At 44.8% G+C, this 12,728-nt stretch overlaps 1 protein-coding gene across 2 annotated transcripts in view; it reads right to left on the minus strand.

The window, feature by feature from the left end:
* LOC133419842 (adhesion G protein-coupled receptor A1-like) overlaps positions 1 to 11,738 on the minus strand; it is a 17,487-nt gene extending 5,749 nt beyond the window's left edge. The window contains exons 1-5 of one of the 2 annotated variants that reach the window (XM_061709303.1): positions 11,685 to 11,738; positions 11,225 to 11,651; positions 2,028 to 2,155; positions 914 to 1,037; positions 80 to 231 (exon numbers count right to left, since the gene is read on the minus strand). In XM_061709303.1, the coding sequence (XP_061565287.1) occupies positions 80 to 231; positions 914 to 1,037; positions 2,028 to 2,155; positions 11,225 to 11,227 (407 nt within the window). In that variant the 5' untranslated portion in view covers positions 11,228 to 11,651; positions 11,685 to 11,738. Of the gene's footprint in view, positions 1 to 79; positions 232 to 913; positions 1,038 to 1,440; positions 1,472 to 2,027; positions 2,156 to 11,224; positions 11,652 to 11,684 lie in introns of those variants that run through there. The other variant, XM_061709304.1, reaches the window with a different exon arrangement.
* Positions 11,739 to 12,728: the final 990 nt, after the last annotated feature.

Genomic DNA, 12,728 nt, shown 5'->3' on the forward strand with positions numbered 1-12,728 from the left:
CCTGGGTTAGGGTTAGGATTAGTTTACCTGGGTTAGGGTTAGGTTTAGTTTACCTGGGTTAGGGTTAGGGTTAGTTTACCTGAGGACGCTGGGCTTGGACCGGGTCTGGGCCGGACCTTTCCGGTCCCGGGTCTGGCCCGGGTCTCTGGAAACATCCTTGCAGATGTTCCGGGCGGTGAACGTCAGCCAGAGCAGCGTGGACAGGGAGGCGTAGTGGAGGACGATGCCGACCTGACGGGAGAGACAAACACCTTGAAACTGAAACCATCAAACAACACGACGACATAACCCTGAAATTAAAAGACTTTACTTGTTGAGCAGGGATCGTACATATTACTAAACACAAATGTAAATATTCACGGTTGTAGCCAGAGACAGAACTGGACACCAGCAGACGAAGGAAACATCAAGGCCAATCCATATCAACAAAACACAACGTTAAAAAACTAAACTGAGCTAGATAAAAAACATTAAGCAATAAAAACAAGACAAAAAAAACCCTTACATTAGAAATACAGTTATCAATACAGTTTCAATATCAAATTTATTCCTAACCCTAACCTTAAGCCTGACCCCTGACCCTAACTCAACCTAACTGTTTTCTTTACAGAGTCATAATGAACCCTAACGTTCAGCTCAAGAGCAGAAATGAGGATCAAGGAGATTAAACAACCACGTGGTCAGCAAATGTGATTTCTCCTAACTGCATTTGTCTTGTTTCAGTTCCATTCGGCACACAGCTATTTTTATTTTCATATTCTTGAGCTTAAAACTGGACATGCAAGTGCTTCTTAAAACGATGGAGAGTGTAATTCCTCTTAACGCCTGATTGGTCATCCGTTGGCCTCGGGACAAACGTTTCTCTGGCTGCTCGACTGCAGAAACTGAGCAGTAAAGAGAAAGAAACACGTACGATCTGACAGACGAAGGGGACGTTGACTTGATTGATGCCTCCAGCAAACACTCCAAATGTCAGTCCCGTGTGAAACAGGAAGTTGAGGAGAGTGTGCCAGCCGTTCCTGCTGATGCGGATGTTTCTGGAAACCACGAAGAACAGAATATTAGGAAGGTGGAGAACCATGAAGAACAGAATATTAGGAAGGTGGAGAAACAAGAAGAACAGAATATTAGGAAGGTGGAGAACCATGAAGAACAGAATATTAGGAAGGTGGAGAACCATGAATAACAGAATATTAGGAAGGTGAAGAACCACGAAGAACAGAATATTAGGAAGGTGGAGAACCATGAAGAACAGAATATTAGGAAGGTGGAGAACCATGAAGAACAGAATATTAGGAAGGTGGAGAACCACGAAGAACAGAATATTAGGAAGGTGGAGAGACTTCATCCAGAAAACAGACAGGTAGAAAGAGATGTAGCCGTCAGCTCTGCTACAAACATGCTGGTAGAAGTAGGTTAGGGTTAGCATCGTAGTCTCACCTGTGGTGGACCACGTAGGTCATGATGGACACCAGCAGGGTTAGGGTTTAGGGTTAGGGTTAGGGTTAGGGGGTTAGGGGTTAGGGTTAGGGTTAGCATCGTAGTCTCACCTGTGGTGGACCACGTAGGTCATGATGGACACCAGCAGGGTTAGGGTTTAGGGTTAGGGTTAGGGTTAGGGGGTTAGGGGTTAGGGTTAGGGAGTTAGGGGTTAGTCTCACCTGTGGTGGACGATGTAGGTCATGATGCGTTAGGGTTAGGGTTAGGGGTTAGGGGTTAGGGGTTAGGGTTAGGGGTTAGGGTTAGTCTCACCTGTGGTGGACCACGTAGGTCATGATGGGTTAGGGTTAGGGTTAGGGTTAGGGAGTTAGGGGGTTAGGGTTAGGGAGTTAGGGGTTAGTCTCACCTGTGGTGGAGGGTTAGGGTTAGTCTCACCTGTGGTGGACCACGTAGGTCATGATGGGTTAGGGTTAGGGTTAGGGTTTAGGGTTAGGGTTAGGTTTAGTCTCACCTGTGGTGGACCACGTAGGTCATGATGGGTTAGGGTTAGGGTTAGGGTTTAGGGTTAGGGTTAGGGTTAGTCTCACCTGTGGTGGACCACGTAGGTCATGATGGACACCAGCAGGCACAGCAGCATGACGGCGGTGCATGCGTAAACCACCGGGTGCAGGTAATCTCCCGGGTACGGAGGGAACGACAGCACTCGCTTCAAATCCTGGGGAGAAGGAAAAGGAGGATCAGTGTTTACCCCAGGTAAACGGACGATCAGTGTTTACCCCAGGTAAACGGAGGATCAGTGTTTACCCCAGGTGAACGGAGGATCAGTGTTTACCCCAGGTTAGGGTTAGGGTTAGGGTTTAGGTGAAAGTCTGGGGTCACCTGTCCAGGTGACTCCAGACTTTCACCTACACAGAGCTCACCAGTAAACGAGGGGTAACTGACGTGAATCTCATCAGAGTAAAGTTGCTGAACAGAGAAGACTCTGCACTTCCTGTTTCCTGTCGGTTTTCCAGGCCAAGTACACAACAGATAAATGTTTTACTCTCATCTTCCACGTGAGCGGTAACCTTTTCCCCCGTCGTCGCGGCGTTGCCTGACTACACTGACATCACTCTCCTAAAATAACTCATCATTAAACATGTACGAGACGGTAACCGTCTCCTGAAATATTAACGTGAGTTAAAGAAGAGCAACATGACCAAACACGGGCGGGTTTTAGAAGTTATGGGTTTTAGGAGTTATGGGTTTTAGGAGTTATAGGTTTTAGGAGTTATAGGTTTTAGGAGTTATGAGTTTTAGGAGTTATAGGTTTTAGGAGTCATGGGTTTTTTAGGAGTTATGGGTTTTAGGAGTTATAGGTTTTAGGAGTTATAGGTTTTAGGAGTTATGGGTTTTAGGAGTTATGGGTTTTAGGAGTTATGGGTTTTAGGAGTTGTGGGTTTTAGGAGTTGTGGGTTTTTTAGGAGTTATGGGTTTTAGGAGTTATAGGTTTTAGGAGTCATGGGTTTTTTAGGAGTTATGGGTTTTAGGAGTTATGGGTTTTAGGAGTTATGGGTTTTAGGAGTTATGGGTTTTAGGAGTTATAGGTTTTAGGAGTTATGGGTTTTAGGAGTTATGGGTTTTAGGAGTTATGGGTTTTAGGAGTCATGGGTTTTTTAGGAGTTATGGGTTTTAGGAGTTATGGGTTTTTTAGAGTTATGGGTTTTTTAGAGTTATGGGTTTTAGGAGTTATGGGTTTTAGGAGTTATGGGTTTTAGGAGTTATGGGTTTTAGGAGTTATAGGTTTTAGGAGTTAAGGGTTTTAGGAGTTATGGGTTTTTTAGAGTTATGGGTTTTAGGAGTCATGGGTTTTTTAGAGTTATGGGTTTTAGGAGTCATGGGTTTTAGGAGTTATGGGTTTTAGGAGTTATAGGTTTTAGGAGTTATGGGTTTTAGGAGTTATAGGTTTTAGGAGTTATGGGTTTTAGGAGTTATGGGTTTTAGGAGTTATGGGTTTTAGGAGTTATGGGTTTTAGGAGTTATAGGTTTTAGGAGTTATGGGTTTTAGGAGTTATAGGTTTTAGGAGTTATGGGTTTTAGGAGTTATAGGTTTTAGGAGTTATGGGTTTTAGGAGTTATAGGTTTTAGGAGTTATGGGTTTTAGGAGTTATGGGTTTTAGGAGTTATGGGGTTTAGGAGTTATAGGTTTCTCCTCACGTCTTCCCTCAGACGTCCTTCCCAATTAGCCCTAATTAGCTCTAACGAGTCCTGCTCTGACCTGATTTAAAACAAGTCCGTCCCAGCACTGAAGACCGGGTATCAACATAAAAATAACAGATTACTGCACGAGTGAATATTTAAACATGTGACAAAACCAAACATAAAGAATTCTTCTCTACCTGATGAAATGTTTTAAACACTAAGAAACCATTAGAGAACATCTTATGCATCTGTTCCCACGTGGACGGGTTAGGGTTAGGGTTGGGAACCTTTATGAGGGGAATCTAACCAGGACCTTCAGGAATCTAACCAGGACCTTCAGGAATCTAACCAGGACCTTCAGGAATCTAACCAGGACCTTCAGGAATCTAACCAGGACCTTCAGGAATCTAACCAGGACCTTCAGGAATCTAACCAGGACCTTCAGGAATCTAACCAGGACCTTCAGGAATCTAACCAGGACCTTCAGGAATCTAACCAGGACCTGCTGCTTCAGGAATCTATCCAGGACCTGCTGCTTCAGGAATCTAACCAGGACCTGCTGCTTCAGGAATCTAACCAGGTCCTGCTGCTTCAGGAATCTAACCAGGTCCTGCTGCTTCAGGTTCCACAACTACCCGGTGCTACTGAGGTAGATGCATGTGGCAGTTTCTCACCTGCAACCGGTTTGAGAGGATCTGGAACATGAACAAGCCCACCCACTCACTGAAAAGGTGTTGGGATTAAAACTGACATTTTTGCAGAGCAATTGTTGAAATTTTGATTATTTGTTTAGCGGTTGCTGCTGTTTTCAAAAATATGTTGAAATAATGCATACTGTATTGTACAGTAAAAAGGAAAAAAAGAAATGTGTTGCACACATGAAGCACTCACATCACTGGAAACATGTGGGGGTTAAAGGTGTAATGTTTGTAGAGCAAATGTTCAGATTTTGGCTCCTGTTTGTTGTTGTTTTAATCTCTGTGAGCTGGTCAGGTTGAAAATCTATTTTTACAGAGATGGACAGTTTTTTCGCACATATGTTCAATATATGAAATAAATTGCAGTCGCATTTGAATATAAAAGATGTGTGTGTGTGTGTTTTGGGGTTTGGGGAGTTTTCTCTGGTGATGCAAACGCTCGCTTTTATAAAACGGTTACCCATAATGTAAATATAAAAGAGGAATACACAATCTATTTGATGTAGTTTTAATGAATCAGAAATAAATATTATCCAGTAAAAATATCCCCACTGTGTAAAACAATAGTACATCTCTCCAGATGTAGCTCCACATGTCGGAGACAGGAACTCCTCCATCAATCCATCCATCCATCCATCCATCCATCCATCCATCCATCCATCCATCCATCCATCGTTAGCTCCTCCCCGCTAATGTTAGCTCCTCCCCGCTAACGTTAGCTCCTCCCCGCTAACGTTAACTCCTCCCCACTAACATTAGCTCCTCCCCGCTAACGTTAGCTCCTCCCCGCTAACATTAGCTCCTCCCCGCTAACGTTAACTCCTCCCCGCTAACATTAGCTCCTCCCCGCTAACGTTAACTCCTCCCCGCTAACGTTAGCTCCTCCCCACTAACGTTACCTCCTCCCCACTAACGTAGGGGACAGATATTTGTATAACTGTTTGCACCGGCTTTGGTTGGAGCTGGAAGCTTCGCTGAGGGGCAGCCGTGTGGGGGAGGATCCGTTAGTGATGTTCACGTTAGCATACGAGGAGCCTTCTCCACGTTAGCATACGAGGAGCCTTCTCCACGTTAGCATACGAGGAGCCTTCTCCACGTTAGCATACGAGGAGCCTTCTCCACGTTAGCATACGAGGAGCCTTCTCCACGTTAGCATACGAGGAGCCTCCTCCACATTAGCATACGAGGAGCCTTCTCCACGTTAGCATACGAGGAGCCTCCTCCACGTTAGCGGGTCAAATGTTTCTCATGCAGACCAGTTTCTGGTCCTGGTTTCATGCAGATCAGTTCCTGGTCCTGGTTCAGTTCCTGCTCCTGGTTTCATGCAGATCAGTTCCTGGTCCTGGTTCAGTTCCTGCTCCTGGTTCAGTTCCTGGTCCTGGTTCAGTTCCTGGTCCTGGTTTAGTTCCTGGTCCTGGTTTCCTTCATGCAGATCAGTTCCTGCTCCTGGTTCAGTTCCTGGTCCTGGTTTCCTTCATGCAGATCAGTTCCTGGTCCTGGTTTAGTTCCTGGTCCTGGTTTCCTTCATGCAGATCAGTTCCTGCTCCTGGTTCAGTTCCTGCTCCTGGTTCAGTTCCTGCTCCTGGTTCAGTTCCTGGTCCTGGTTCAGTTCCTGGTCCTGGTTCAGTTCCTGGTCCTGGTTTCCTTCATGCAGATCAGTTCCTGGTCCTGGTTTCATGCAGATCAGTTCCTGGTCCTGGTTCAGTTCCTGGTCCTGGTTTCCTTCATGCAGACCAGTTCCTGGTCCTGGTTCAGTTCCTGGTCCTGGTTTAGTTCCTGGTCCTGGTTTCATGCAGATCAGTTCCTGGTCCTGGTTCAGTTCCTGGTCCTGGTTCAGTTCCTGGTCCTAGTTCAGTTCCTGGTCCTGGTTTCCTTCATGCAGACCAGTTCCTGGTCCTGGTTCAGTTCCTGGTCCTGGTTTCCTTCATGCAGACCAGTTCCTGGTCCTGGTTCAGTTCCTGGTCCTGGTTCAGTTCCTGGTCCTGGTTTCCTTCATGCAGACCAGTTCCTGGTCCTGGTTCAGTTCCGGGTCCTGGTTCAGTTCCTGGTCCTGGTTCAGTTCCTGGTCCTGGTTTAGTTCCTGGTCCTGGTTTCCTTCATGCAGATCAGTTCCTGCTCCTGGTTCAGTTCCTGCTCCTGGTTCAGTTCCTGCTCCTGGTTCAGTTCCTGGTCCTGGTTCAGTTCCTGGTCCTGGTTTCCTTCATGCAGACCAGTTCCTGGTCCTGGTTCAGTTCCTGTTCCTGGTTCAGTTCCTGGTCCTGGTTTAGTTCCTGGTCCTGGTTTCATGCAGATCAGTTCCTGGTCCTGGTTCAGTTCCTGGTCCTGGTTCAGTTCCTGGTCCTGGTTCAGTTCCTGGTCCTGGTTTCCTTCATGCTGACCAGTTCCTGGTCCTGGTTCAGTTCCTGGTCCTGGTTCAGTTCCTGGTCCTAGTTCAGTTCCTGGTCCTGGTTTCCTTCATGCAGACCAGTTCCTGGTCCTGGTTCAGTTCCTGGTCCTGGTTTCCTTCATGCAGACCAGTTCCTGGTCCTGGTTCAGTTCCTGGTCCTGGTTCAGTTCCTGGTCCTGGTTTCCTTCATGCAGACCAGTTCCTGGTCCTGGTTCAGTTCCTGGTCCTGGTTCAGTTCCTAGTCCTGGTTTCCTTCATGCAGACCAGTTCCTGGTCCTGGACCAGTTCCTGGTCCTGGTTTCCTTCATGCAGACCAGTTCCTGGTCCTGGTTCAGTTCCTGGTCCTGGTTCAGTTCCTGGTCCTGGTTTCCTTCATGCAGTTCAGTACCTGGTCTTGGTTCAGTTCCTGGTCCTGGTTCAGTTCCTGGTCCTGGTTCAGTTCCTGGTCCTGGTTTCCTTCATGCAGACCAGTTCCTGGTCCTGGTTCAGTTCCTGGTCCTGGTTCAGTTCCTGGTCCTGGTTCAGTTCCTGGTCCTGGTTTCCTTCATGCAGACCAGTTCCTGGTCCTGGTTCAGTTCCTGGTCCTGGTTCAGTTCCTGGTCCTGGTTCAGTTCCTGGTCCTGGTTTCCTTCGTGCAGACCAGTTGGGAGCTGCGTCTCCATGACGACGACGTCTCCACCTCTTCGTGGGGGTTTCTCCGGCTCTGTCACTCCGTCCTCCCATCATCCCTCTCTCCGGGACAGCATGCTCTCCTCACGCTCCGGCGAGCAGCCATCTATTAGAGCCAGCATGACTGATTAAACCCTCTCCCAGGAACAGGGACGAGCCCACACACATCGCAGCAGCAGCAGCAACGTTATCTCAGCTGACCGACCCCAACGCCACATCACTGTATAATTACACTCCTCTTTGTCTTGCTAGGCCTGCGCTTCAGCGTGAACACTTTTAGATCTTCAGTCTTTTCCAAGAGCATTTCAAGAACTGTGAGTCTGAAAATACAAGAAGATTCTTATCCCGTCTTCTCCAATGCCTCCACGTTCAGACTAACCCAGCATCATAACCTTAACCTTAAACCGACAATATCTTTTAAATTGGTCATTTGTTTTTTGACTTAATCTAGAGAGAAGTAACATAATCATGTGGGAAATACAGCGAAGCCTCTTTCTGCTCCACAACAGTGATCAGATGCTGCTGGTCGTCATTGATGAACTGATTGATGACTGATCACCAGCAGGTGTCTGGAGAACGCAGATAGGGAAAGAGATAAGCCACGGACCTGAGGAAAGCAGCTGTTGCAGCACACGAATCTGGGAAGGATCGTAAAACCATTTGTAAACTATTCTGGGCTCAAACGTCTACAGAGAGAACGATTCAGAATAAGTTATCTTTCAAGGATTGGACATCCGTGCAAACGTACCCCAAACTCACGATGTACAGCTCTCAGAGTAATCCCTAAAACCTGGACCTGGACCTGGACCTGGACCTGGACCCCTGACAGTTCCTGATGGACCATGAACCCTAACCCTAACCATGAACGTCTAACCATGAACGTCTAACCATGAACGTCTGACCATGAACGTCTGACCATGAACATCTAACCATGAACGACTAACCATGAACGTCTAACCATGAACATCTAACCCTAACCATGAACGTCTGACCATGAACGACTAACCATGAACGTCTAACCATGAACATCTAACCATGAACGTCTAACCATGAACATCTAACCATGAACGTCTAACCATGAACGTCTAACCATGAACGTCTAACCATGAACGTCTAACCATGAACGTCTGACCATGAACGTCTGACCATGAACATCTAACCATGAACGACTAACCATGAACGTCTAACCATGAACATCTAACCCTAACCATGAACGTCTAACCATGAACGACTAACCATGAACGACTAACCATGAACGTCTAACCATGAACGTCTAACCATGAACGTCTAACCATGAACGTCTAACCATGAACGTCTAACCATGAACGTGTAACCATGAACGTGTAGCCATGAACATCTAACCGTGAACATCTAACCGTGAACATCTAACCGTGAACGTCTAACCGTGAACGTCTAACCATGAACGACTAACCATGAACGACTAACCATGAACGTCTAACCATGAACGTCTAACCGTGAACGACTAACCGTGAACGTCTAACCGTGAACATCTAACCATGAACGTCTAACCATGAACGTCTAACCATGAACATCTAACCATGAACGTCTAACCGTGAACGTCTAACCGTGAACGTCTAACCGTGAACGTCTAACCGTGAACGTCTAACCGTGAACGTCTAACCGTGAACGTCTAACCGTGAACATCTAACCGTGAACGTCTAACCGTGAACGTCTAACCGTGAACGTCTAACCGTGAACGTCTAACCGTGAACGTCTAACCGTGAACGTCTAACCGTGAACGTCTAACCATGAACGTCTAACCATGAACGTCTAACCATGAACGTCTAACCATGAACGTCTAACCATGAACGTCTAACCATGAACGTCTAACCATGAACGACTAACCATGAACATCTGACCATGAACGTCTAACCATGAACATCTAACCATGAACGTCTAACCCTAACCATGAACGTCTAACCATGAACGTCTAACCATGAACGTCTAACCATGAACGACTAACCATGAACGTCTAACCATGAACGACTAACCATGAACGTCTAACCCTAACCATGAACGTCTAACCATGAACGTCTAACCATGAACGTCTAACCATGAACGTCTAACCATGAACATCTAACGGTGAACGTCTAACCATGAACATCTAACCATGAACGTCTAACCATGAACGTCTAACCGTGAACGTCTAACCATGAACATCTAACCATGAACGTCTAACCATGAACGTCTAACCATGAACATCTAACCATGAACATCTAACCATGAACGTCTAACCCTAACCATGAACGTCTAACCATGAACATCTAACCATGAACGTCTAACCATAAACGTCTAACCATGAACGTCTAACCATGAACGTCTAACCATGAACGTCTAACCATGAACGTCTAACCATGAACGTCTAACCATGAACATCTAACCATGAACGTCTAACCATGAACATCTGACCATGAACAACTAACCATGAACGTCTAACCATGAACGTCTAACCATGAACGTCTAACCATGAACGTCTAACCATGAACGTTTAACCATGAACATCTAACCCTAACCATGAACGTCTAACCATGAACGTCTAACCATGAACGTCTAACCATGAACGTCTAACCCTAACCATGAACGTCTAACCATGAACGTCTGACTATGAACAACTAACCATGAACGTCTAACCATGAACATCTGACCATGAACAACTAACCATGAACTCTAACCATGAACGTCTAACCATGAACGTCTAACCATGAACGTCTAACCATGAACGTCTAACCATTAACGTCTAACCATGAACGTCTAACCATGAACGTCTAACCATGAACGTCTAACCATGAACGTCTAACCATGAACGTCTAACCATGAACGTCTAACCATGAACGTCTAACCATGAACGTCTAACCATGAACATCTAACTCTAACCATGAACGTCTAACCATGAACGTCTAACCATGAACGTCTAACCATGAACGTCTAACCATTAACGTCTAACCATGAACGTCTAACCATGAACGTCTAACCATGAACGTCTAACCATGAACGTCTAACCATGAACGTCTAACCATGAACGTCTAACCATGAACATCTAACCATGAACGTCTAACCATGAACGACTAACCATGAACATCTAACCATGAACATCTAACCATGAACGTCTAACCATGAACATCTAACCATGAACGTCTAACCCTAACCATGAACATCTAACCATGAACGTCTAACCATGAACGTCTAACCATGAACGTCTAACCATGAACGTCTAACCCTAACCATGAACATCTAACCATGAACGTCTAACCATGAACATCTAACCATGAACGTCTAACCCTAACCATGAACATCTAACCATGAACGTCTAACCATGAACGACTAACCATGAACGTCTAACCATGAACGTCTAACCATGAACATCTAACCATGAACGTCTAACCATGAACGTCTAACCCTAACCCACTAAATAATTAGGTAAGTACATAAATAAGTAAGTAACTAAGTAAGTACATTAGTAAGTAAATAGGTTAGTAGATAAGTAAGTAATTAATAGGTAAATCAGTAAGTAGGTAAGTAACTACATAAATATGTAGGTAATTACGAAAGTATGTAAGTAAACACATAAGTATGTAAGTAGGTAGATAATTAAATACGTAAGTATGTAAGTAAGTACGTTAGTAAATATGTACGTATGTAAGTAAGTACGTTAGTAAATATGTACGTATGTAAGTAAGTACGTTAGTAAATATGTACGTATGTAAGTAAGTACGTTAGTAAATATGTACGTATGTAAGTAAGTACGTTAGTAAATACGTAAGTATTTAAGTACATAAGTGTCAGGTAAAAACACAGTCGTAGTTCTCTCAGATAAATGGATCAGACTCACCATTGATTTGAATGGATCAGTTCTTCAGGATGAAGGTCTGGTCTCTCGGGGTTTGGGGGTCATCTGGTCCGGTTTCATCTAGTCCGGTTTCATCTGGTCCAGTTTCAGCAGGTCTGGTTTCAACAGGTCTGGTCCAGTTTCAGGGTTTGGGGGTCATCTGGTCCGGTTTCAGCAGCCTCTCCAGAGGTTCCAGGTCCAGGTCTGGTCTGGTCCAGAGGGTCCAGAGGGTCCAGAGGATCCGGGTCCAGGTCCAGGTCCTGGTCTGGACCCCCCCCAGGGTCCCTGCTGCCCTGAATCCATCAGACCTGGTTCTGATTCCAGCTCTGATTCTCCTCCTCCTCTTCTCCTCTTCTCCTCCAGCTCAGACCTGATCCAGACCTGATCCAGACCTGATCCTGATCCAGCTCAGACCTGATCCAGCTCAGACCTGATCCAGACCTGATCCTGATCCAGCTCAGACCTGATCCAGACCTGATCCTGATCCAGCTCCAGCTCTGATCCTCCTCCTCCTCTCCTCCTCTTTTCCTCTCCTCCTCCGCTCTGACTGAAGATGAAATCACAGCTGAGCTGCGAGGGTGACGTCACCAGCTGGCTCCGCCTACTATGGTGACGTCACCAGCTGGCTCCGCCCACCATGGTGGCGTCACCAGCTGGCTCCGCCCACCATGGGGGCGTCACCAGCTGGCTCCGCCCACCTGCCGCACGAGTTCCCGAGATAGTTAAATAAAAAATAATAATAAATAATTATAATAATAATAAATAATAGTAAATAATTATATATATATATATATATATATATATATATATATATATATATATATATATATATATATATATATATATATATATATATATATATATATATATACACGTGTGTGGATATATGTATACGTAATTGTATTTTATATATATTGTATTATATACCATATGACAATATAAGGGGGGGCTGAACTTGATCAGCTTTTCTTCCTTCAACTCTTTCTCAAACTTGCATTTCATCGTAATGTGCTATTTTTTATATTATTATATTTACCGTTTTTTTATGCTTGTACATGTTTGAGACAAATAAAAATCAAATCAAGGACAAATCTAGACGTTACACCATCTCACCACTAGAGGGAGCCAGAGATCTGTAAATGCTGAACTGAACTCCCCAGGACAAAGACTTCCTGTCACCAAGAATAGAAATAAAAATAACGGTAAGAAAGAAAAGAGAAAAAAATGAGAGGAGAGATAAGAGAAAATGTAGAAACGTAGTTTCTCCAACGAGTATAAAAGTGTGTGAAGATCTGCAGGTTAAAGTTATGATGCAAACTTCAACATGATGGTTTAATGAGGCAAAATAACATGATTTTTCTCTCCAATATATTGTTATAATCATTTGTTTCAGATGTACTGTCATTATTTTCTGTATAAAAATTGAATTTAGTGTTAAAAAAAGTCTTTTTTCAAACTTGAGTCTTGAAAAAGAGGGTCGTCTCATAATCAGGCCATTACGGTATAT

This window comes from Cololabis saira, chromosome 19, assembly GCF_033807715.1.
Source record: "Cololabis saira isolate AMF1-May2022 chromosome 19, fColSai1.1, whole genome shotgun sequence".
Lineage (NCBI taxonomy): Eukaryota > Metazoa > Chordata > Actinopteri > Beloniformes > Belonidae > Cololabis > Cololabis saira.